The 27,021-nt window shown below is 41.1% G+C and overlaps 1 protein-coding gene and 1 pseudogene across 3 annotated transcripts; both read right to left on the bottom strand.

Annotated features, from left to right (window-relative positions):
- Positions 1-2,256: 2,256 nt before the first annotated feature.
- LOC108537669 (keratin, type I cytoskeletal 18 pseudogene) lies at positions 2,257-3,534 on the bottom strand (annotated as a pseudogene).
- Positions 3,535-3,804: 270 nt separating this feature from the next.
- On the bottom strand, positions 3,805-23,741 carry GOLGA7 (golgin A7). 3 transcript variants are annotated; one of them, XM_017885318.1, is made up of 6 exons: positions 23,664-23,741; positions 23,216-23,348; positions 16,298-16,450; positions 8,776-8,877; positions 7,662-7,724; positions 3,805-5,211 (listed from the first exon to the last, which is right to left on the bottom strand). In XM_017885318.1, the coding sequence occupies exons 2-5, from the start codon at positions 23,324-23,326 to the stop codon at positions 7,677-7,679; spliced, it is 414 nt and encodes a 137-aa protein (XP_017740807.1). In that variant the 5' UTR covers positions 23,327-23,348; positions 23,664-23,741; the 3' UTR covers positions 3,805-5,211; positions 7,662-7,676. The 3 variants fall into 3 exon arrangements, with proteins under 3 accessions (XP_017740807.1, XP_017740806.1, XP_017740805.1); XM_017885317.1 differs by having other exon boundaries at positions 7,662-7,729; positions 23,565-23,713; XM_017885316.1 differs by having other exon boundaries at positions 23,565-23,713.
- Positions 23,742-27,021: the final 3,280 nt, after the last annotated feature.

Genomic DNA, 27,021 nt, shown 5'->3' with positions numbered 1-27,021 from the left:
ATCCACAGCAATGGGATGTTATTCAGATGTTTGCCGTTCTCTACACATTTCCAAGTTTTGAGTACAGTACTGGAGAGTACCATCACAAAGCCATTTATTCCAGCTCTTGGGAGTGGGGTAGAATAAAATCGTTCACACTGACACCCTTGCACATTAAAGCTGGTCACTGTGTAATGGTTATAGTCATCGATGTTCATCCTTCCAGCAAGCACACGAGGACGGGGATCACTTTGGCCTGTTTCAGTGGGTGTTTGCACTACAGAGTAGTCTCTGGTGATGTTACACTACAAGCCTGCTTGATTCATTTTATCTAATGAGTGAGAAGCACCTTTTTTCATATTGTTCTTGTAACTTTGATTTTACGTAGAGAAATTCAGTAGCAAGAACTCAAATGAGTACCAAGTATGGTTTGTGATTTATTAGGTCCTTAGAGAATTTTGAAAAGTGGAAATTATCTGAAAATAAACTTTTATCAGAAGACTAAGTTAAAAGAATTAAGGAGAAATAGACTTCTAAGTTTTTCAGTTTCAATCATAGCTAGATTTAACGTTATACAGAGAATAATACAGGACAAAGTATGAGCAGAAGACTTATTTATTATTTACACTACCCAACTCAGAGGTTTCGATGCAATTCCTTTCCTTTCCCTGGGAATTCCTCATCTAGAATTAAAGGGCATTGGGATCCTCAAGGGTACTTATCTCCAGGCAAAAGTCCACTCTATTGGAGGTTAAACCACAGATACCTCCTCCCAGTTTTAGAAGACTTTACCAAGGGAGCACACAAATCACTGCCTATCAAAAGCCAGACAAACACTGCACTAATCCAGGTGTAGCACCGTAATTCTATTCTGATGTTAATGACCTGATGGGTCAACTTACCTCTTATTCATTTATTCATTTTACAAATATGTGAGAGCTAAGTATCTATAGCACTGTGTATGAGGATGCATGGAGTGTGGGGTGGACGCAAGGGTAAGTAGGAAACCACCTCTGCCCTCATGGAATGTACAGTCTCCTTTGTTGGGAGGGGGAAGGAAGCTGGTGAAGGGGAGAGGAGGTAAGTACATAAATCACATATGGCACTAATACTCTGATTTCCTTTGACATTAAAACAAATAACAAAAAACAAAGCATGTTACTCCTTGGAAACTGTAGCTTTAACTTATGCTAGGGGCCAGGGCTAAGTGGAATACGGAAGACATTTAATTGAGGTGTTATGACCTCTTTTTTGACTCCTGGCTATGTTATTATTATTTACTATGAGTTTCACTGGATAAGGAGAGACACTGAACATTTTAAAATAGGAAAATAAGCTTACAAAAGAAAGTTGGAATATGGACTGTAACTTCTAAGTTGTTAATTTTCTACAAATCTACCTTATTTAAAAGGAAAGGAGTCTGGGCTGGGCGCGGTGGCTCACACCTGTAATCCCAGCACTTTGAGAGGCTTAGGCCAGCGGATCACCTGAGGTCAGGAGTTCTAGACCATCCTGGTCAATATGGCGAAACCCTGTCTCTACTAAAAATTGCACCACTGCACTCCAGCCTGGATGATAAGAGCGAAACTCCGTCTCAAAAACAAAAACAAAACCAAAAAACGGAGTCTGTATTTGGATTGTTTGTAACACAGTGCTTGAGGGGATGAGTAGCCCATTTGACATAATGTAACCATTACGCATTGCATGCCTGTATCAAAACATCTCATGTACACCATGAATATAGACACCTATGTACCCAGAAAAATAAAAATATAAAAAAAAACCCACACTGAGTCATCAGGTGATCCAAGATAGTAACAATAACTGTGATGCCTTTTTCCTAATGAAACATTCAATGTCTTATTTCTTTAAATACGTTTTTTAGGCCAGGCATGGTGGCTCAGACCTGTAATTCCAGCACTTTGGGAGGCCGAGGCAGGCAGATCACCTGAGATCAGGAGTTTGAGACCAGCCTGGCCAACATGGTGAAACCCCATCTCTACTAAAAATAAATTAGCTGGGCATGGTGGTGGGCGCCTGTAATCCAGCTACTCGGGAGGCTGAGGCAAGAGAATCACTTGAATCCAGGAGGTGGAGTTTGCAGTGAGCCGAGATAGTGCCATTGCACTCCAGCCTGGGCAAAAAGCAAAAGTCCATCTTAAAAAAAGTAAGTACATTTGTTAATTATCATGGACTATTCCTTGATTTTTTTTTTTTTTGACCTCTGAGCTTTTTATTGGCCTCTTGCTCCCCAAAGGGTACCCTGCTTCTGCTGGCTTAATGTCTCAGAACTTTGGTGTCACTGGTCTCAGACACCACTTTGCTATCCACTATCTGGCGGGTTGGTCTTTTGGATGGTTTGCATGGAGTGGCTGCTGTCCAGGGCATCACCAAGATTGAGGCCCTCACTGTCTTCCAGCAGGCGGCGGTCAGTGGCGATCTCAGCCTCCAGCTTGACTTTGATGTTCAGCAGGTCCTCGTACTCCTGGACCTCGCGCTGGCCCTCTGCCCAGGTCTGTGCCAGCTTCGACTCCAGGTGCAGCAGGATTCCATTGAGCTGCTCCATCTGCAGGGCATAGCGGGCCTCCACCTCCCTCAGGCTGTTCTCCAAGCTGGTCTTCAGATCTCTGAGTCCAGGTTGATCTCCAAGCACTGGACTGTATGTCTCAGGTCTATGAGTGTCATCTCAGCACCTCCAACCTTAGCAGACTGAGTGGTGACCACTGTGGTCCTCTCCTCAATCTGCTGAGACCAGTACTTGTCTAGCTTGTCTGGGTTCCTCCGAGACAGCTCGTCCTATTGGGCCCTGATGTCTGCCATGATCTTGGTGAGGACTTGAGATTTGGGGGCATCTACCTCCACGGCCAACCCAGAGTTGGCAATCTGGACTTGCAGGTCTTTTACTTCCTCTTCGTGGTTCTTCTTCATGAGAAGCAGTTCCTCAAGAGCCCCCATCTCTGTCTCCAGCTGCAGCGGAGTGACATTGGTGTCATCAGTGACCTTGTGGAGCCCATGGACGTTGCTCTCCACAGACTGGTGCATGGCCAGCTCTGTCTCATACTTGACTCTGAAGTCATCAGCAGCAAGATGGGCATTGTCGATCTGCAGAATGATGTGGACATTGTCCACAGTATTTGCAAAGATCTGAGCCCTCAGGTCCTTGATGGTCTTGAAGTAATGGCCCCAGTCTCTGACATGGGGTCCCTTCTCCAGATACTCCTGGATTTTGCTCTCCAGCCTCCAGTTCTCGGTCTCCAGGCTCCTCACTCTGTCCAGGTAGGCCAGGTGGTCGTTTAGGCTTTGCATGGTCTCCTTTTTGTTCTGGATGTCCCCCATTCCGGCCAAACCCCCAGCCATCCCTGTGGCCAGGCCCCCAGACCCCAAGCCGCACCAGAAACTGGTGGACCAGGACATGGAGATCCGGAAGCCCAAGCCCCTAGTGCCTGCATAGATGTTGGCCGTGCTGCTGACCAGCCGGGTGCCACAGCTGGGTGGCTGGACAGAGCCCAGGGACTGGGAGTTGGTGGAGAAGGTGGAGCGAGTGGTGAAGCTCATGCTGTCCAGGGAAGAGAGCAGGAGGACAGGACTCAGGCTTTTTAAACGACTACTCCTTAATTTTTACTTGCAATATACCTGCTCTTGTAAGACAAAGCAGGTAAGAAATTGAGAGGTGTGACATAGAAATGTTGTTTATTTTAAAACGCTAAGCTACATTGTATGGTACACTACTACAATTCTAGTATTATCTGCCAAATTTACTGTCCTATCACTTACCACTTTACCATCATTTACCACCAAATCCCACCAAATATGACACAGAGATAATTTGTTTAAGAAAAGTTTTATTAATGTGTTAATATTTCAGCAAAATTATTGCAATGGGTTGAAAAGGCAGACACACACTATTACAGGCTGTAAAGTAACAAATGAGTTTTACACAATTAAAATATTAAACATACTTACGGTATTTGCTGAATGACTAACAGACCCATAAAAGAAATTAAATCTGAAAGACGAAATCCAGTATTAGCACCTACAATATCTCTGACAGTGAAACTTTTAATGGTTTCCCTCTTCTAATGTATTTTTAAACCCTCTCCCAAATACAGTGCTCTCAAACCCCAAGGATAAACGAAAGGCATAAGCAGCCCCGATCCTAGGAATGTACAGCCAAAAGCAGAGCTACAGATAGGACTCAGACTTGAGAGTTCTACTGAGAAGTAACTTACTGTACTTGAGCCAATCGTAAGATTTCTGTGCACTGAATACTGTATATGAGAAAATTCTGTGAGTCATAAGGTTTGCCGTAGGGATAGTTAAAAATTAGTAATATACAGTATTATTCCTATCAAATTTTTTTCTCATAAGTTATATTTATAACAAAACTATAATTAAAATATTTTTTATACCTGCTTATTCCATATCCAGGGACACAGCAGGAACACCTATGTGTTTGATGGTTTGGCATCCACTTTATTGTGCTTACTGATTTTTGTGATGAACAAGCAACACGCACCACATCTTTCCAACATTCAAAGTAATGCAACAATGACATCAAATTCTCCAAAGAAATAACTGGAAATTGCATTAAATACTGCTTTAATTAGGAATAATTGCTCTAATAAAACAAATAACATTATACATTATTTTTTTCAAGGAGCTTCGGTTTGAGGAATTGAATAGTAGAAACAGATCTTAAGATTTGAGTCATGGTAAAACCGGTAATTCTTTGAAATCTGGGAGATGCATTAGCAAAAGGACAGCCACAGCCAACCCTCACCAAAATCCTGGAGAAAAGCATTTTATTAATTTAGGGCAACAAGATAGAACACTGGCGAAGATACGGCTTGTTGAGGTCTAAAGCCACCTGAGAAGCTGGCCCAAGTAATGAAGAGAACCAATGGCACGTACTGGTGGCAGATAATAAGCTTTGCATTGGGCTAACCAACTGTGTTTTATTAAACGGCTTTGAATTAAAAAAAGTGAAATGCTTCATTGTGTTTTCTCAGAAACTAATCAAAAGATTACAGAGTCCTACACAATTTGGAGACACAAAGTGGATGCTGAGCGACTAGAGGTCACCCCAGGTGTGGAATTTTAGAAAGTGAGTCCTTGGAGTAAATGGCACCGTGGCTCTGGCAGCAGATAGAAAGGAATGATGCTCTGGAGAGGAGGTAGGGACACTCTGCGGTCGGCCAGTGGATACATGAGGGGCCCGGCTGGAAGTGGGATCTGTAATTAGAGGGAGAAGTAAAGGTTTGAGAGAGATGCTGAAAGTAACTTGTAAAATCATTTTTCTTCCATCAACTGATATGAGCATATAACATGTGGTCTATGTTCTACTAACCCAGGATTTTATCTACTAAAATATCTTGGTACCATTTGTCTAAATGAGTCTACAGCTCAATAGTCTACAAATCTAAGTCCTAGATATTCAGATCTCTGACCAAGCACATCACCACGAAGCCAGGCTGCCTTGACTGCTGTCTACTAGCTGTTCGTCCTTGGGCCAGCAACTTAAGTTCTCTCTGCCTCGGCTTCCTCATCTGAAAAACAGGGATAACAATATCTACCTCACAGGGTCGTTGTGATGATTAAAATTAAGCATTCAGAATAGTGCTGGCACAGATGTGCCAACAAACATTAGCTGTTTTTATTATCACTAGTTATGATGGAATAATCATGTATTCCATTTTATATAAAGATGGCAATTTTAATCCAGAGAGAAAACACCAGTGTATGTAACAATAAGAATGTGATAATAAAGATACATGCAAGATATTATAAAATTAAGCTTAAAGATAAGTATTTTGTTTAAAACTTCTTATAAAAATAAAGGCCATCCTCATGTTTGTGTAGTCTTTTGTTAAGTCATTAATTCCCACATATTACTTCAAATTGCAGACACCTTGCAGACTGAAGAAAAATGGAAGAATTGAATAAATTATGCTTAGAGTTTCCTCCCCTTTCCCAAGATCTCAGTCCACATTACATCCTGAACCTTGGGAACACCTAACTCCAAAAACGAAATTGTGTTGAACAAAATATCTTCATTCATGAAAATGGTATCCAGAAGTTATTAATATAAATCTTTCCCATTTCAAAATTCTAGTTATTTGAATATTGATAGATTAGCCTCTGGTGTGTAATTGCTCAAACCCCATACATCAGAAAAACACATGATTACACAATAGCTGCAAAATGAGTCATGACAAATGGGCTGTGCCAAGTCATCGCAGCTGCAACCGATATACAAACCATGGCATGGAACAAAAGCCACACAGAAGGTCACTGGTTTGAGAAGTATCAGTTTGAAAATTGTCCATGAGAAAGTGTATGGACAAGTAACACTAAGTGTTCCAAAACAAAGCCTTTTTAAGGAAACACAGCATACGGCAGAGGATGTCATGATTTAGATCTTTGGCTTTCAGGAATTCAGGTGACACATTCACTAGTGCTAAAGAAGGCAGCTCTGGAATGTTGCATGGCTTGCAGGATTGAATAAATTATACAGGAGCAGACAAAATGTATTTTTTTTTTTAAGCATTGAAAAGAAGAGAAGGGGATAAACCTCTAGAATTATCTGATGAACTCTTCCTTTTCTCCATGTTCCTGCTGCTGCAAGTACTGAGAGCAAGTATGGTATAAAAGACAGGGGTTTTATGGTCAATCAGACTTGGGTTCATATCCCAATACTCGTTAACTGTGTGATTGTGAAAACATCATGTAATCTATCTGTATCCGAGTTTGCTCATCTATAAAATGGGGAAATACTTTGTAGGGTTCTTATGAGGTTCAGAAGTACCATTTGTACAATACCAGGCACATAGTAGATGCCCTCAAAATGGGAGCTGTTATTAATGTTGCCCTAGGAAGACATATGTCGGCTTTGGTACACTCTGTATCTGTGCTATTACTTAGTGACAGATACCTGTAAGCACAGTCAACCAGAAAAGTGCAGCAGCAGAACACTTTCTGTAGGAAGACCACGTAACTGAAATTGGCAGAAATAGTGAAGTGCTACTTCCTGTCACTTAGAAGGCTATGCTAAAGTACTTACGGATTCAACATGACTCTGCCTACAGATTCTTATTAGTATTAATTTGTTTCTTACTCATTAAAGGGCAGTATCTGGATATTTAAGGACATTAACACTTTAAACAAAGGAATGAAATTAATGTTTCTACTCAGTAGGTAAGGTTTCTTCCACAGGGGTCTGAAGCCACTTAAATATAATAAATGAAACATTCAGAATCTCCCCACTCCCCTCCGAAATGTTCCCTTTGCTTATTAAAGCCATTTGTCATACAGGTAGACATCTCTGAACTCATTCTTATATGCAAAACCCACGTATTTATATGCCTATGATAGTTTTGAAATATTAAAACAAGCCAAGTAACTGCCATCCCCCATTCCCCCACCAAAGTAACAACAAAACCAGTCTGAACACAATACAGCAGGAAAAAAATCAGAATTAAATTCTCTATCACCAAACAGAACTTGGGCCGAATATACATTTTAAGTATCAAGCTAATAATACGGTGACTAGCTTAAGCTAACACAGCAAATATACCGCTATTTAACTGTGTGATTTAATGATTTATTTACCATGCGGGGAAGAATATTTATGCATCCTCTAAACTTGCAAAAGCTGCATACAAGCCATATCATTTCATATTTACCTTTAATTCTATGGTTTATCTTCCACTGCTCATGCCTCTGTCTTCATAAATGGTAATTTCAATCTAAACAGCATGGCTGTTAAGAAAACACACTACAGGACACAACACATAAAGGGGACTTGGCAAGGTGAAGGGTGTGATCCGCAGACTTTGCTTTCAGTTTGCTTTGCTTATTTTTCAATTATTAAACTTTTTTCCTACTTGTTTGCTTTCTCCAATTTGCTGAATATTTTAAGAAATGTAATTACTTATAGCCCACGTATAGTTCCTTCCCAAACACCGATGATTTATGTTTTGAAAACAAAACAAATAAATTCTGAAAAGGATGCTTTATTTGTAGAATTAGGGAGTTCTTAACTGAGAATCCATGGAGGTAATGAATTCAGGGATTTAAAAATACCCTGAAATTATATGAGAACTTTTTTCTTGGGAAAGGGTTCATGGCCCCTGAAAGTTTAAGAACTATTGTTGCAGAGTATAATAAAACTGCTGAAATTATTATCAGCTGGAAGGCCTGGGATTATGTGACCTAGGTTTTTAAAAAAATTTATTTACCCATTACTCCAGTTATCAAGCTAAATTAGTTTTTTGCAATTGTATTTACCAAATTCACTTGGTGATTTTCAAAGCTTATTGCCTCTAAAAATATGCACAGTATGTCAAAGGTAATGAAATTATACATCTGGCAGCTGTAACTGATTTCAACTAGTCAGATGAACCCATGAAACTGCAATTCATTTGGATGACAAGTCTCACCACACATTATGAGTTTATCCATTTCAAAGGGGCTTCAGGTTCAGGGTTTCTGCAGCTGAAATGCATTACTCAAACCACCCCCCGTTATTACTACAAGATGCCCTCAGAACCACCAGGAAGGATGGTGACCAGAATAGTAAACAAACCACAGAGACTTGCACCATGCAATGGAAGGAGGGACATGCTTTAAAATAAAAACTGTTGGAGACAGGGGGTTTACAGTAGGTATGCAATTCACACAGCAACTACCTAGGACAAATACAGGATGGGAGTTAAATTCTCTCTAGCCGATGCCAAACAATATCAACATTTTCTTGTTATAAATATTTAGACTTTCTGGTCCGAACTAAAAAGATACAACTCGCAGTCCTCGCTCAATGGGGTCTGTCAGGAGGAGGCCTTGTGGAGCATAGATCTTCTCATTCTGCTCTTGAATGTATTTGGAGACTTTCTTCAAAACCTGACAAAAAGAAACACCACAGCTTTTTACAAACTTTATCAGATTTCCCTTTAAGTGTTAGTGAGATCTCAAAATATTCAGGCAGTGGGAATTTGTTTTCAAGGCAAATCACACAGATATTCACATGGTGGAATACAGCTGTGATTACTTGGCTCACAGGAGTTGCATATGACATATAGCAAAGTGTGAGGGACTCTTCCAGTCAAAAATATCTTCAACGCAATGCAAATAAATGCAAAAGCATACAACGGCACGGTGAGAACCAACTCCCTCCTTCCTACTTCCCAGTCACCTCAATCCTGCATGTGGAGAAACACACAGATGGCTATATACACAATGGCTGCTCATGCTTCTCTTTTCCTATTCATAAAGTGCTGTTAATGTGACATCTTCTAAAATCAAGGACAGTTCTTGGCCTTGACTTTTACAAAACTTAAAGGACTGCTTCTCTCCTTTGTACATGTTCATCAATTTAAAGTAATGATAAAAGGTTGGCTTATAACAAAAGGTAGCCCCATTCTTTCAAAACTAAAAAGTTTATTTCCTTTGCAGAGCATGTGGGCATTAGCTGCCAGGGAGTTTCTGATAAATACAAGTGTCTTATGTCATTTCCATGACTGCATGTAGTGCTATTCTGCAGTTTGCTCATTTCCTAGACAGCAACCTCAATTTATAAGTTTAGTATTAAGCTTGTAAAAGTCAAAGCAAATGTAGACAAAAACCAGATAGGATACAAAGGAACTTCTGGAAATTGCCAAATCTCCAGCTTTAATAAGGGCAATTCTGAGACAGATAAGCTAGAAGAAAATAAATCTTAATAGCTACATCCAAAATCAAAGAGTTACATGTTTTATTTCAGGCTCGAAGTCATCATAACTTTTTTCTGGCTCTAATGTTCAAAGAGGCTTTGATCCAGTTCTTCAAATTACTATGTATTTCCCTAAATTCACACTATTAGCAAATGATAAAGTCACAAATGTGATCACAACTTAAAGGGAAAAAAGAACTGTATGAAAATAAAGTTGGAAATTAAGCAATGATTTAAGTGTGCCTTATATAACGTACAGACCAAACTAACAAATTAGGATGTCACAATTTAGATGCTTTGGTATACACTGATTTAGAATTTAAAACTCTACCTGTTTCATATAAAGAATTTTCTAATTGAGGAAAACTAAACAGTTTATTCAAGTTTTTTGGGGGGATAAAAAAATCTCATCTCATGTTTTATGCTTCTTTAAAAGAGCGTAAGATTATTGAAAGAACAATCTGCATGGTTCTTATGTAATAAATTAGGAGTACTATTTCTAAAGAAAAGATTTGTTTTTTTCATCTAATTACCTGAAGCAATGCATGTATCATTCTCCTATTTTCAGCACTCAAAGAATTTGAGCTGTGCTTGGTTTTTATGAGCAAAAAAACCCCTTAGGCACTATCTTCACATCAGAGTTTGTCAATCATCCTAAAATAATGAATAGAAGGAAGTAGCCCATAAAGGTGCCCAACTAAGGCCTCTCAATCTTCTCTCCAATTTCCTTCTCAGCTCACCTGCCAGAATTGGAAACTGGAGACTCAGTCTCCCTTCACACCAGTCCATTAATACTAAGGAAGACACTCAGAAAAATGCCTGCATGGCTGGTTTCAAAGAAAGGATTCCTTCAGAACAGCTTTCCGTCTCCTTTCTCTGAGTACAAGTTACGAGCAAAGAAATAGCAACAGCATTCTTTTATTTAGTTCAAGTATAACTTTGTTGGGCAAGTTTTCTGTTTTTTTTTTTTTTTTTTTTAAAATAAACTTTAGTAATTTTGATATGCACTTGGGTACCAGTTCAGAAAGAAAAAAAACAGTTTTCCTTTTTGTGTAAGCTCTAAATCTTCTTATACTATTGTGGTGAAGGCAACACTCTCCTTAACAAGATGCTTTAAAACTCTTAGTCTCAAAATAAAATAAAATAAAATTAAAACAAACAAACGATAAAACTCTTAGTCTCTTTAATAGCGGAAAAGCATTAGTATGTGTAAACTCATACCACAATCTCAGAAAGGACAAAGCGCCATTCTCACCCCCAAGAAATCATATGTTGACATTTTATTCACACTTTATTATTTTTGGTAAATCAATGTCAAAGTAAACCATAATATTTAACAAAGCTATCTGTCACTCTCAAATCCTCAACAAAACTTCAATTTGTATAATATTTACAAAGCGAAACACAATCAAACCTTGGAAAAAACTACTGTCCTCCCTGAGGATATTCAACTGGAGAAAGCCTTCCAGACCTTCAAGAAAAATAGCCTGATTGAGGCTAAGTAACACTACATCTTACTGTTTTCAGAACATATCCAAGTTCTCTCCTGTGTTCCTTCTAGACATTCTGCACATAGGCAGAAGGAATGTTTTCTAGTTCATGAACAAGGCAGAGAGATACTGAGAGGAGAACGTCCCACGAGCCCATTTGTTCCCTAATTATCATGGGTAGCAACAATAGAGAAATAACACTGAAGTCTTTATCTTCATTTTAAATCAATAAATAGCACATTATAGGGAAAAATGCATGATTGTTCTAGTGAGTTTTAAAAGGCCTATTTACAATTTCAAAACATTTAACACACATGACAAAGTATAAGCACTGTTATATTTGCTTACTGTTTGTAGACTAGGAATTTCGGTGTTTAAAACAATAGAGACTAAATGACTCAACCCCGTCCTTTCGTAAGTAGAAAATAATAGCACAAAAATTCCTGAGAGACAAACTGGGAAAGGGAGAGGGCAACTGTGCTTACATTTTAATCATTTTATCGAAACACAAATACACACTTCTATTAAAAGTATAGGTATATCATATCTTAACTATGATCATTCCAGTTATTAATTTTGCACAATCTAGTTATCCGTGTTCACTTTCTACAAAATATCACCTATTTTTAAAATGTGGCCATGCCTTAAATTTGGTTTCTGGATTAATTTTATTTGGTCTTTACTTGCTTTATAATATTTGCTCTATAAAAAGAAAAGTCCTTGCTTAGACCTATAAAATAGGACCTTACACAATGTCTACAAATCCAAGCTAAAACACATATTGGGATCAACCAATTTCCATTGAATTTCTGGTATCGAGGACCATCTTCCAAGATTTCATAATTGGAAGGATTTTAATTGAGAGCTAAGTATTTTCAGCACCCAAACAAACTAGCAGCTGACTAAAAGATTACTTATACTTGAAAATAAAAAATATATGTGAGTTCACAAATATCTGATTAAAACTTACATAGGTAACTTCATTTAAAATCTATCTTGGCTGGGCACAGTGGCTCATGGCTGTAGCCCTAGCACTTTGGGAGGCCGAGATGGGAGGATCACTTGAGGCCAGGAGTGCAAAACCAGCCTAGCCAACATAGTGAGACCCCATCTCTAGTTTTTTTTTTTTTGTTTTAAAGTAATAAAGGCTGGGTGCTGGGTGCAGTGGCTCACGCCTGCAATCTTAGAACTCTGGGGGGCCAACACAGGTGGATTACTTGAGGCCAGGAGTTCGAGACCAGCCTGGTTAACGTGGTGAAATTTCATCTCTACTGGCACAAGAATCACTTGAACCCAGGAGTTCAAGACCAGCCTGGTCAACGTGGTGAAACTTCATCTCTACTGGCACAAGAATCACTTGAACCCAGGAGGTGGAGGAGTGGGATCACACCACTGCATTCCAGCCCGGGCGACAGGGCGAGACTCTGTCTCAATAATAAAAAAAAAAAAGAAAAAAGAAAAAAAAATCGACCTCAAGAAAACACTGTTTATTAAGCACTAACCACATGTGAAGAAAATTATTAATTCTAATATCCATTTTACAGTTGAGAGAATTCAGAGAGATTAATTTGTCCAAGATCTCATAATTCGTATAAACTGACTAGCACCCAATTACTAATTTCTTTTTACAAATGACATCAGTACTTCTATTTCAGCAAATATACTTTGACAAATACAATTAAAATTTTATCAACAAATGTAATGACAACTCAAACCTTTTAATATTTCACTAAGCATGAATAAAATACTCAAGAGATGTGCTTCTACCTTAAATTAGCAATATTATGGACTTCTGTAAATAGCCATTCTGGATGATAAAGTTTCTACCCATACGAATTCAGCTTTACCCTCCCCTCCTACATTCATGCTGACTATCAACATATCCCTTGGAGCTGGTCACCTCTTTGCACCTCCCCTTCTCCCTTCCCAGTCCAGGCTATCTCACTCTTGCCTGGACTTCTGTGGAGCTTCCTCACTTGTTTCCCTACTTCTATTCTTATGCCTTTTTACCACAAAGCAAAGAGATCTCTTTAAAATGAAAATCTTGCTGGGCACAGCAGCTCATCCCTTTAATCCCAATACTCTGAGAGGCTGAGGTGGGAGGATCGCTTGAGCCCAGGAGTTCGAGACCAGTGTGGACAACACAGTGAGACCCTGTCTCTATTACAAAAATAAATAAAATGAAAATCTGATCACATCACTCTCTTGATTAAATACTTTAAGTAGCTTCCCACTTGCACTAAAAATAAAACCTATACTTCGTTCCATGGACTAGGCACTCCAAGCTACAGCTCCTGCTTACCTCTCCAAATCCACCTCCCATCATTCTCTGCCCCTCCTCTCCTGTGCATCACCTTCTCTCAGTTCCCAGGGTCCATCAAGCTCTCTGGGCCTTTATGTATGTTCATCTTTCTGCCTTAATGCCCCAGACTTTTCATCCTTCATGCAACAGCTTAAATGTCACCACCTCAGAGGCCTCTTTTGACCACACACCCTAGATTAGGTCCTGCCTATTATTTTCTACCACAGGCCAGTTTGTTTCCTTCAAGGCACTTATCATAATGTGTAATTTTGTTGTCTTTGTTTCCTTGTTATTGTCAGCTGTCACCACTTAATTATGAACTCCACGAGGTCAGCAACCATGTTTGTCCTGTTTGGTTATGTGCCAGCACTTTGCTTAGCACATAGTAGGCTTTCCAATAGTTACTGAGCAAACAAATCCCCTGAGCCTTCACTCACTGAAAGTATTAGAGAGGAGATACACTGAAACAGACTGAAAGCTGACACTGAGCCTTGATAATTTCTGATTTTGAAAGTTAAACAGGAATGAAAGCTTCTCTGTGTGGTATTGATATGGAAGGGAAGAGCATGGTCCCTTTAAAGGATACAGAAGCAGGCAGGTAGGGAAGTGCTGGGTGGAGAAGGGCATGGTCCTTGGCTAGCCCTCCACCTCCAGGCCTGTGCTCAGTAGGTGAAGACAGGCATTTTTGTTTTCCTGCCCAAACGCTGTAAGTCCACCCTGGCCTGTCATGCCCCCATCCTGTGCCTATAAAAGCCCTGAGACCCTAGCAGGCAGGCAAACAGGCGGCTGGATGTCGAGAGGTGAACATTCGTGGAGGAACACATAGGTGGTGGCTGGATGTCGAGAGGAACACACTGGCGTAGGAGCACACTGGCACACTGGTAGGCCATCAATCGGCAGAATCACGCAGAGTTTGGCCAGGATGGTCGGAGAAGAGTTCGGTCGTTGAGCAGCCTGACTCCGGGGAAAACCATCTCCCTTCTGGCTCCCCCATCTGCTGAGAGCTACTTCCACTCAACAAAACCTTGCACTCATTCTCCAAGCCCACATGTGATCTGACTCTTCTGGTACACCAAGGCAAGAACTCTGGGATACAGAAAGCCCTCTGCCCTTGCGATAAGGCAGGGGTCTAACTGAGCTAACACAAGCCGTCTATGGACAGCTAAACTAAAAGAGCACCCTGTAACATATGCTCACTGGGGCTTCAGGAGCTGTAAAACATTCACGCCTAGACACTGCCGTGGGGTTGGAGCCCCACAGCCTGCCCATCTGTATGCACCCCTAGAGGTTTGAGCAGCCGGGTACTGAAGAAGCAAGTCACACCCCCATCGCACACCCTGCAAGGGGGACAAGAGAACTTCTCCTGTTTCAACATGGGGAAGGATATAAATAACTATACTTAAATAGACTTGTTTATATGAGATGGAATTATAGTAACAGGATGGTAATGAAGAATACAACAGCATTTTCAGCCAACAGCTCCAAAAACTTTAGCTGCAACTATATGCACTCTCCACTACATGGAGTATAAGACATTTCTATCAGATGCGGTATGATATATTCTTATAGCATTTCGTTTTCTGAGCACTGTCAGAATTTAGTGATATACCAGGGCTTACCGTGATTAATTTACAGTCATTTATTTAACATACATTCAATGAGTGCCTGATATACCCAAGGCATGGTGTCAGTCATGAACAGTGATACAAAATGGTTAAGGCATTGTCCTCAAGAAAAATACATACTTGAAAGGCAAATAAGACAAGAACATAAAACTGCTACATTCCAAAGAAGAGTGAGGCAAGTGCCAGAAAACAGATACAAATAAAATGTAGGGACACAGAGAAGAGAAAGAATTCTGACTAAAATAGAGAAAAAGTTAGATGAAAGTGACACCTAAGGGACTGGTGGTATTTGAACCTGGGAAGATAGCATTCCAGGTGGAGGAGAACCACAGTGGGTATGTTTGCTGACCAGTGAGGGATAGAGTTTAGCTGAGGGAGAAAGTAAAGGAAGGAATGGGAGGCAGCGCTAGAAAGGTAAGCTGAGGTCAGCTTGAGCAGGGCCTTGAACTTTACTTAGTGGTAAAACACGGGAAGCCAGGGAAGGTCTCTGACTTGGCAGAAGTAGTAAGGGAAGTAAATCTGTGTTTTATAAAAACAGCAGCAGATAATTTAGAAAAGCAAAAGGAGGGAAGAAATGAGACAAGTCACACTATTTCAATAGTCTAGGAAAGACAGAATAAGGGCATAACGTAGGATAGTGGCAGAGGAAATCACAAAAAGTGAATGACTGTGAAAATGAAAGATATTTCAGTCTTTGAAAACAGATTAATTTTTCCCTCTTCTTCATCCCTCATGCCCAAAGATGGTATTGAAAAGACAGGGGTGCTACTGACAAAATGGGGAGGTGGGAGGTTTGACTTCTGGTCATCTTAAGTTGGGAAATAAGCAATTCAGGAGATAGCAGCCAACTGGAAAAAGAAGGTAAGAACTCAGGTGGGAGAAGAGAGTGACATTTAGGGAAATAAAGTAAAAACATTCCCAGAAAGCTAAGTAGGAAGAGAACATAAAGATTTTCTACACTCTTCTTAAGTGTAGGCCAGTCTGAACATTGACACATCAACTGCAAGTGGACATACCAACTGTAACCTGTTTTGAAAGACTCAGGACTATGTGCCTCTGTACATCGGAACACAATTTGAATGACAAATGCCCCTAAATATTTTACAGCAACTATCACTGTGTAAGCATCAATGTGTAATAAACTTGCCTTCTTCATGATTTTAAGAGATTTTTGTGAAAACAAAAGTAGCGTTACCTTCTCATAATGAGTTTCCATGCATAGGAAGATGGTATATGCTGTTAAACAAGCCAAACAACCTTCAAGATATGATTGGCCACCAAGCTTCTCTGCTTCTGCATAAAGGTTATTTAGAGTTCGAACTGTTTCTTCAAACTGCTGCCTATCAATCTGTAGAGAAGAAAGAATTTAAAAATAAGTTTTGGAAAAAAAAATCAACTTACTAATGCATGCTATCAATAATGTATCTTGTTTTGTCACCATTCTTAGCCACTAGTTGACAATTTTTTTGGTGATTAAATCTGGGCCTAAGTTACCAAAACTGCTTAGTTTGTCTAATTTTATCCCTCTATAAATACTGGATAGCTTCAAGGCTCAATAAGGTACTTCTTTATTCTTTCTACTAAATTTCAAGTAACTCTGGACTTTGTTCCTCTTTCCATTCATTTAGATTCACATTTACTGAGCACCTACTATCAGATACTATGAAAAACCTCAAGATAAAGCACTGTCTCAATCCTCAAGTTTATGCAAGCAGAACAGGTATGTAAACATAAAAATGCAAAAAGCTGGCCAGGCGCGGTGGCTCACACCTGTAATCCCAGCACTTTGGGAGGCCGAGGCAGGCAGATCACGAGGTCAGGAGATCGAGACCATCCTGGCTAACACGGTGAAACCCCGTCTCTACTAAAAATACAAAAAAAATTAGTCAGACGTGGTGGTGGGTGCCTGTAGTCCCAGCTACTGGGGAGGCTGAGGCAGGAGAATGGCGTGAACCTGGGAGGCAGAGCTTGCAGTGAGCTGAGATTGCGCCACTGCACTCCAGCCTGGGCGACAGAGCAGGACTCTGTCTCAAAGAAAAAAAGAAAAATGCAGTAAGCTGACAGGGTACTATCATATAGGCAAATAGTGGGGGCACAAAAGCAAGGAGATATTCCCTTTATCTGGGAAGGGCAGGTAATCTTAAATTGAGTAAGTAAACACTGGAATTTACTAGGCAAAAAAGTGACATTTTAGCAGAAGGATCAAAAGGCATAGGTTCTATATTCTGTTTACTCAGTCTATCTCTTTTGAAGCAATTCTCCTGTTACTAAATAAGGTAAAATTTGTTAAGGTAAAATCTCAAGCTAATACACAATTTTTCACATCAAGTCATTCATTCTTATTACCTCTATTTGGTGACACCATTATCTTAAATTTACACTAATACTACTACAGGTTGAGCATTCCTGATTTAAATTCTGAAGTCAGAAAGGCTCCAAAATCTGAAACTTTTGAGCACTGACATGACACCACAAGTGGAAAATTCCACACCTGACCTCATGTGAGGGGTCACAGTCAAAATGCAGGTGCACAACACATAGTTTATTCAGTGTCCCCAAGGGAAAAAGACCCTTCCAGTCCCCGTCAGCTGCCATGTACCTTTTCCATGCACAGCCAGATTCTCCCATGCAAGCACGCTCACAAAAGGTGGTAAGATGGTTCCATGTACACACACTGTGTCTCATAAAGTCATTTAAAATATTGTATAAAATTACCTTCAGGTTATATGTATAAGGTGGATATAAAAATAATGAATTTCATGTTCACACTTGGATCCCAACCCCAAGATATCTCATTAGTATAAACAAATATTTCAAAATCTAAAAAACCCCCAAAATCTGAAATACTTCTGGTTCCGCATATTTCACATAAGAACCTGTACTGTCATCCATTGTTTCACTCCATCATCTGCTTTTACTTTATTCCTCCAATATTACTTTACTGTCTTCTAATAGTACTTTGTATAACAGATTTCAAATTTTGCTACTTCATCCCAGGATTTTCAAGGCCCATTAGGAGAGCATTCATCCAATACTGCCATTATCTGTCTGTACTCTAGGCCTTCTCTCGCATAAGGATTCCCTTATTTCTAAAATTAGTAAATACTTACATATGAATTCTTTCTTTTATGAAGTCTTTATTTAAAGACTTTTTTTGTTTGGCTTTTTTTTTTTTTTTTCCTTTCCTGGTCTCTGCGAACCTATTAAGTCTTTCTTTATGATAGAAATAGACTCAGAAAAAAAAAAATTAGGCTAGAGACGAAACCTCGTCTCTACTAAAAATACAAAAACTAATAGGGAATGGTGGTGCACGCCTGTAATCCCAGCTACTCGGGAGGCTGAGGCACAAGAATCACTTGATCCTGGCACCAGAGGTTACAGTAAGCCAAGATTACGCCACTGTACTCCAGCCTGGGTGACAGAGTGAAACTCTGTCTCAAAAAAAAAAAAAAAAAAAAAAAAAAAAAAAAAAAAAAAAAAAGATTGGCTAGGGTACTCAGTCTAGTACCCTAGACTGAGCTAGTGGCATGATGGCTCATGCCTGTAATCCCAGCATTTGGGAGGCTGAGGTGGGTGGATCACTTGAGCTCAGGAGTTTGAGACCAGCCTGGGCAACATGGTGAAACTCTGTCTCTACTAAAAATGCAAAAATTAGCCAGGCGTGGTGGTGCATGCCCATAGTCCCAGCTACTTAGGAGGCTGAGGTGGGAGGATTGGTGGAGCCTGGGAAGTGGAGGTTGCAGTGAACCAAGATCTCACCACTGCACTCCAGTCTGGGTGACAGAGTGAGACTTTGTCTCAAAAAGAAAAAAAAAAATCCTCAACATACAGTATGAGCCTTACTATTCCCAAGAACATAAACTTTTTTTTGAGACAGAGTCTCCTGTGTCACCCAGGCTGGAATACATTGGTGCAATTTTGGTTTACTGTAACCTCTGGTGCCAGGATCAAGTGATTCTCGTGCCTCAGCCTCCTGAGTAGCTGGGATTACAGGCGTGCACCACCACTCCCTACTAATTTTTGTATTTTTAGGAGAGACGAGGTTTCACCATGTTGGCCAGGCTGGTCTCAGACTCCTGGCCTCATGTGATCCACCCCCCTGGCCTCCCAAAGTGGAGGGATTACAGGCATGAGCCACCTGCACCTGGCCCCAAGAACATAATCTTTCAAAGTGTAAAAAATTCATGACCATCCTTAAGCTATGACAATTCTTTAAGTCAGAAGCAGTTGTCATTGTTTTGTCCATTGTGTGGCAAATGTGAGGAGTCAATGAGCTAGTGGCATGCATGAATTTAATGTAACCTTAATGTGGTCTTGGCTCGACCCATTTTTCAAAAGGAGTTACTTTAAATTTCCAGGAATATTAGAGATTTGGACAAAGGCTAGGTGGGTCAAGACGGCCTTTAAGTGCAGGCGCAGTGTTTCTTCACTGAGCTACCCCTTGAAGATGTGGTGTCAAGGCTGGTCATCTGGGAAACTGTCAGAGTTCTCATTCACGAAAACAGACTGAGGAGAGCTCAGCAAACAAAAATGGTAAGCTGTTATGTTCACCTAATTATGCCTTCAGTTTGCCCAGTGATAAGTCCACAAAAGTCTAAATAATTCCAATCACATTTGATGTGCTTATAAGTCATTGAATTATTTATGTTTCTTTACAATACAATTCAAAACCATGGGATTCAACCCAGAAACATCTTATTTCTTTCATATTAGAATTACTATTCATCCAGGAAACCCTAATTATTATTATTTTTTAAGTTTAGAGACAGAGTATCGCCATGTTGCCCAGACTGGTCTTGAACTCCTGGCCCCAAGTGATCCTCCTACCTCAATCTCCAGAGCAACTGGGATTACTTGGGTGCAAACCACCATGCCCAGCCAGAAACACTAATTCTTATGCGTTATTCTGAGACTACAATGCCTTATAGGATAGAGGTAAATCATACGTCAGTTAAACAAATAAAAAAAAAGGTTAATAAAAAAAGAAAAAAAAAGGATAAATGGTTAAAGTAAATGCCAACACATTTTTGAAAGGTTATTTTAAAAAAGGGAAATAAAGGGTAAAAATCACAGACGGCATCAGTAAAGGCAAACAACAAACTTCACAAGAAAGGGTTCAAGAGAACAAACGTTGGCATTTGTCTCTCACTACCTTTAGGTTATGAAAAACAGTGGCCAGTGTTCTCCCTTAGGTTCCTGGACACTGATACAGGAGCTCTATCAAAATTTAGATATATGAGAAGTCAGAGCCAAATAAAATTTGGACCCACAAACACCAAAAGTCAGAATGGAAAGAGAAATCAGGCTCATTTTCCCAGAATTTTTGTTTCATGTTGAACTACATAGTAGAAAGCATGGTGAAGCCTGCAGTGATCACGTATCAAGGGTGGCAGGTCAAAGGTAATTACTAACCAGATGAGGAGACATATTTTTAAAGGGAAATAAGGGAACAAATGCCTCAATTACAGTTCACTCATTCTTCTACCCAGACCAAGGGTAACTAAGATATCTGTATTTTGGCTAATGAGAATAAAGCTTCCTTTAAGGAACTGTTCTGGCAACAAATCGCTTAAGCATCAAAGTAGTACATTCTAAAAGCCAGCAGAGAAAATGAACTTGTTAACAGACAGAACCTATCCTACTCCCAAATTAAAGGGCACAAATGTGTGTGTATTTTTTAAAAAATGCTTTAAAATAACACAGAACACTTGCACATTAGTCTCTTTCTCTATTACGTTGCCAAGTGTGATGTTCTCACAAAAAGAAAATCAGCTCCAACGGCAGAGCAATCAGTAAAATTTCTAGGGTAAGTAGTAGAGAAACAGAAACCTTTCAATTTTTCATCAAAGCAAGGAAAGTTTAAACCTGTAATTTAAATTTAATCTCAACACACACACACACACCCATACACACACAATCAAAGCTTTTCTAGTGGTTTAAAGCATAAACTAGTGTTTTAACCCAAACATTTAAAAAGAAAAAAGAAATCCAAAGGCACAATTGAATAGTGCCATGTAACATTCCATATAGTACTCAGTACCACAGGCAGTTCTGGGCTATATAGAGTCAAAGAGGTGAAAGGACTCCAGAATTTAGAAACATCAATTTCCTGAGAAGAATCAGTGGAGCACTGTAACTACATTGTGCTTTTGTACTTAGGTTACAAAATAAAGGCTCTGCCACACACAGAGTGGAAGGCTAACGTCTGATTCTGCGTACACACATTTAGCTCAAATATGAGGTGTAAGTGTTGCTTTAAAACCTTAAAGCAAAGGAATCTTTAATGTCCAAATAATGGTGGTTAAAAAAAGAATACTTTATATTCTGATTTTGAAGTACATAAATTGTATGTCATAATCTCCATGAGAGGCTTAAAAATAAAACATTTGATTGATTCCATGTAAATCTTTTTATTTTATTTATTTTTTGAGACACAGTCTTGCTCTATCGCCCAGGCTAGAGTACAATGGCATGATCTCGGCTCACTGCAACCTCCGCCTCCTAGGTTCAAGAAATTCTTCGACTTCAGCCTCCTGAGTAGCTGGGATTACAGGTGCCCGCCACCACACCTGACTAATTTTTGTATTTTTAGTAGAGATGGGGTTTCACCATGTTGGCCAAGCTGGTCTTGAATTCCCGACCTCAAGTGATGCACCCACCACGGCCTCCCAGAATGCTGGGATTACAGGCGTGAGCCACCGCGCCTAGCCTGATTTCACATAAATCCTAACATGTAAAACACATCAACTGTGATGTTAAATTATTTTAAAACAACATTCAGTAGCTCTAACCAACTGGCCACTTGCTGAATTTCTACCTCTTCAAACCACTGTGGATAGTTCCACCTACTGTCACGCTGAGTTAACTCATAACATAGTTGACAAGATACTGCAGCATTTAAATGGCATTTCAGAAACAAGTCACCTCACCATATTTTAAAGGCATATTTGATCAATCTGCAATTCAAGAAACATATTTGGGCCACTAACCTGCCCATGGTTATGTCAAACTGAAGGAAACTATAATGGATCATTGTTGATTTCCCAACCATGGCAATCAGGCAGTGCAACCCACCTCACTGTAAACTGTCTGTAAATAACTGCTACACATTTCTCTACACAGACTCATCCACACCCACTTATCCCATGACCAGCATCCCTCAGTCCCACACCCAAGGAATGCCTAATCACCTCTCAGGCCCTCGCCCTCCCTGTCACAGAGGAGGGAGCCACAAAACCTGCTTCCAGCTAACCAGAAATTGATCCCTGAACAGGAAACACAATCTACATGACATGGGTCAAGACCAAAAGAATCTTTGGTTGAGTGTACATATGTGGGCACGCAAAAACACAGGCAGGTACGCACATACTCCATTACCTCTACAAGATACAATGATTTTTTAAAAAAACGTTTTGCTAAGTCTGAAGGGGAAGCAAATTCCATTCTTCCATTTTTGCATGCAATGCTACCCAAAGGACCTACATCCTGATGACCATTTTGATATGCAAGACAAAACAAGTGGCTCCCAGTGAATGTGACAAGTTTAAGGCCTTGTTCTGAGATATTTTCCTGTCCAGGCCTATCTAACGCTCCACGTCTTTAAGGTTCCAAGAAAGCCTGAATGCACCGCCTGGCAATGCACCTAATAAACCCTTTCAGTCAAACAGTGTGGACAGCAGAGAGGCAGCAAACACCAGTTATGAGAATGATGATGATTTATCTTGCGCGGAGAGGTAGGAGGATATAGCTTAAAACCTGGTGACTGAAGTGGCCTGGAGCCTCAGGAATTGGCTCAACGCTGCCGACAATAACCCGGGGTGGGGATTTGAGGGAGTGCAGCAGAGGAAGACTGCTGGATCCAGATTCCCGGCACCGAGCAACAAAGTTCCATAGAGTCGTCAACCCCGGCGATCGGCCTATATTATTCTTCCTCCTCCAAACACCTGTCTTGCTTAGTGGCTCTCTTCTTACACCTTTGGCTAAGGCCCCTTCTGTGCCTGGCCCTCCCCAGAACTGCTGGATCCTCAACGGCCCAGTTGTCGCCCACACCCCTCCCGTCCCCGGTGAGTCTCTCTCCCTCGCCAGAGCAGGCGTGGGGAGTCAGGTTGCGTACCCGGTTCTCCAGCTCCGCGGGGAACTTGGTCTGGAACTGGCAGCGTGTGCCACTGCTGTAGTCTCGCTGAATGAACACCTTTCCGGACACCGGCGCCTGCTGCGGCCTCATGGCGAGGATTGGACACCCCGCGCTGCGGGGTCGGGGGAACACCAACCGCGGGTCAGAGAACCGGCCTGGACCCGGGACTCCGACCCGCCAGTCCCTCGCCCCCACTCGCCGCCCAAAACAGCCCAAGGCCTCCTCTGCCCCGCTCCCCTTCACCCATGCTGTCACCGCGGGCCTTAGCTGCCGCCTGGCCCAGGCCCCGCGCCCCCCAACAACCCGGTTCGGCCCGGGAAACACAAACCCGCCTCCTCTGCCCTCCAGCTGCTGTCGCGCCGCCTTCGCCGTCACTTACGTCCTGCCGCAAAAAGCCTCTTCCCCGCCCCTCAGCTCGGCCTCTTACCTCAAGTCTGGGACCCACCCTCTCCTCCGGCCGTAAAGCCACCCTGCTGAGACTGCGCGCTGCGGGGCTAGGCCGAGGGAGGGAAACGCTGTGGGCGGGGCCAGGGCGGACCCCGCCTTCCGCCCTCAGAGATTGTTTCCGGAAGGAGAGAGGCGGGGCGAGCTGTGGGGCTGCGGCAGTCGCGAGCGCGCGGGGTTGTGAGGGACTAAGTTTCCCGGCTGTGTCACTTGTGGCAGCTGGTTCCCGATCGCTGATTGTGAGGGGTTATTTTCGTTCTTGATTGGACGTCGCAACTTACGTGTGGGTTGTGCCACTCATACATAAAACGAAAAACAAAACATAAAGAAAAAACAACACCCCATCCCCAAACCCTCAAACACCAACTGCTCATCGTGTTCAGAAGTAGAAAGGCTCCGGGGATGGATCCATTTGGTCCCTAGACTCGTGAGAAAGGGTCAGGAAGTGAGGACGAAGAACCTGCGTGGGCCCCAGAGTTGGCCGCCCCGCCCCTCCCCGACTCTTCTTTGGGGCGGCTTTCCTCTCACCCCACGGTTTCCACCCAGCTCCCATCCACGCCCCTCGACGGCGGTTTTCCTGTCACCCCCATTTCCACCCAGCCACCACCCATGCCCCTCAGGTGACCCAAGGGGACAGACAAGCAGTTCTGCCCTCATTGCCCACTGGCCCCTACTTTACTCAGCATCTCTTTGCAAGGCAGCCAAAGAAATCCCACCTTACCTTCTCTCCTGCTAATACAACCTTTCAGTACCATATCTTATATATTTAATACAGTTTAAATATTCTGCCTTTTAAATATGAAAAATTTCTTATTGTGTTTTAAAAACAGTTTTTTCGAGATATAAATGGCATACAATAAACCACACATATTTAAAGTGGTGGATTTGATAACTTTGGACATATGAATACACCCATAAACCATTGTCACAATCAAGATAGTAAAGCTTCATTGTCCTGAAAAGGTTCCTCCAGCTCCCGTGTAATCCCTCCCTCCTGCCTCTCCCCAGACCCCATTTCCCAGGCACTGATCCACCTTCTGTCACTATACATTAGTTTCATTTCCTTGAATTTTATATAAATTGAATCATATAGTGTGTACCCCCTTTTTTGCCTGGCTTCTTTCACATAGACTATTTCGAAGTCCATCTGTTGTTGTGTTATCAATAATTCATTTCTTTTTGATGCTGGATAGCTATTCCATTCTATGGCCATCCCACAGTTTGTTTATCTGTTCTTCTGTTGATGGACATTTGGGTTGCTTCCAGTTTTGGGATGTTACAAATAAAGCTGCTATGGAAATTTATTTACAAGTGTTTGTATAGATGTGTAGACCTTAATGCTTTCATTTCTCTTGGGTACATACCTAGGAGTAGAATGGCTAGATTGTACGGTAAAAACACGTTTAACTTTTTGGCAAACTGACAAACTGTTTTCCAAAGTGGTGTCACCATTTTATATTCCCACCAGAGTTCCAGTTGCTCCACATCTTTGCCAACACTTGTGTAGTGATATCTCCTGCAGTCATAATTTTCATTTTTCCATGACTAATGATTTTGAGCATATTTTCCTGTATTTATTTGCCATTCATGTATCTTCTCTGGTGAAGTGTCTATTCAAAACTTTTGCCCATTTTTTTTTTTGGTTGTATTTCATTTTCCTGTTGAGGGTTTCTTTGTTTTTCGTTTTTGTGTTTTTTGTTTGTTTTGATTTATATCTTTATTGGCTAGACCAAAGGTCAGTTTTAAATTTTTAAGGTACTTTAATTCTTGGGTTTTGTATGTTTAAAGATGTTTTCCTGAGGCCTTTATACTTGTGTGAGAAATTGGCCAGGCTGTTTTGAGTTTTGAGTTCTTTATACATTCTGGAGAAAATCCTTTATCAGATATATGATTTGCATGCATTTTCACAGTCTGTGATATGTCTTTTTACTCTCTTAACAAGTTAGGGGTTTGAGGGGATTAGGTGTGGACCTCTTGGGAAGGGTATTTCTGCCTCCTACAGGTATAGATTGAAACTCTTCCCTCCCCCCGTATGATTATTCAGTTGTTTACGCACCATTTGTTGAAAAGACTCTCATTTCTTCACTGAATTGCCTTTGTATCTCCGTTGAAAATCAGTGGGGTGTGTGTGTGTGTGTGTGTGTGTGTGTGTGTGTGTGTGTCTGTCTGCCTGTTCTGGACTTTCTCTTCTGTTTCATGATCTGATCTTGTTTTGCATTAAATGTCTACTAGTGTTTGTCTCTGAGGTTGATGCTTCCTTGCTGACTCAGTAAGATCTCCTAGGAACTGTTTTTCTACATATTCGTTACTAGGAGTGGAGAACACCCTTAAGCAGGTAAAACAGTCTCTACCCTCACAATTCCAGTCTAATGAAGTCAACAAAGAAAACAATTTTCATCCATTGTGTATTTGGAGTATTTTCCTGCAGCCCTTGGCCACTGAGACTAGGTGGTAAAACAGATTATTATTATTATTTTTTGAGACGGAGCCTCACTCTATCACCCAGGCTGGAGTTCGGTGGCACAATCTCGGTTCACCACAACCTCCACCTCCTGGGTTCAAGCCATTCTCCTGCCTCAGCCTCCCGAGTAGCTGGGATTACAGGTGCAGGCCACCACGCCCGGCTAATTTTTGTATTTTTTAGAGTAGAGACGGGGTTTTACCATGTTGGCTAGGCTGGTCTTGAACTCCTGACCTCGTGATCCACCCACCTCGGCCTCCCAAAGTACTGGGATTACAGGCGTGAGCCACTGCACCCAGCAAACAGATTATGTTTGATTGAGGAAATTTGAGGGCAAATACAACCCGAGGAAAACCCTCTTCATATTTGGGAAGAGGATCGATCCTATGTGAAAGAGGAATGAAAAGATGATGAACCATATTGTTATTGTCTTCCCTCATCCCTAAACACACTCATGTGTCTAGATTCTAGTTTTGCCATTAAAAGTAAAACCGCAAGTACTTTTGCACCAACCACATAGCTTCTGGCGGTTGCCAGCAAACCTTGGAATTCCTTGGCTTATGATAGCATAACTGCAGTTTCTGCCTCCATCTACCCATGGCCTTCTTTCCTGTATCTTCTCTGTGTCTTCAAATATTTCTCTACTTATAAAGATCACCAGTCATTGGCTTTAGGGTTCACCTAATCCTGTTTGACCATCTTAACCTGATTCCATATGTAAAGACCCTATTTGCAAATAAGGATCTGGGGTTCCCAACTGACATGGATTTTGGGGGACACTATTAAATCTAGTACGTCTACCTTGTAGAGGGTATCAATGTGATATTGTATGTAAAACACTTAGAATGTATTTGGCACATAACAAATACTCAGTGTATGG

Source organism: Rhinopithecus bieti, unplaced genomic scaffold (genome assembly GCF_001698545.2).
Source record: "Rhinopithecus bieti isolate Rb0 unplaced genomic scaffold, ASM169854v2 scaffold_13689, whole genome shotgun sequence".
NCBI lineage: Eukaryota > Metazoa > Chordata > Mammalia > Primates > Cercopithecidae > Rhinopithecus > Rhinopithecus bieti.
Note: the sequence above shows the minus strand (reverse complement) of the source record. Positions and strands in the feature narration are given on the sequence as shown.

What these genes read in the sequence shown, in the direction of transcription:
- GOLGA7 (XM_017885318.1), bottom strand. Translation starts at nt 23,326, where the DNA reads ATGAGGCCGCAGCAGGCGCCGGTGTCCGGAAAGGTGTTCATTCAGCGA. An exon ending in TGGAAACTCATTATGAGAAG is followed by an intron (nt 8,878 to 16,297) that starts GTAACGCTACTT and finishes TCTTTTTGTCAG; the next exon opens with GTTTTGAAGAAAGTCTCCAA. An exon ending in TTGAGCGAGGACTGCGAGTT is followed by an intron (nt 7,725 to 8,775) that starts GTATCTTTTTAG and finishes CATGCTGTTTAG; the next exon opens with ATTGAAATTACCATTTATGA.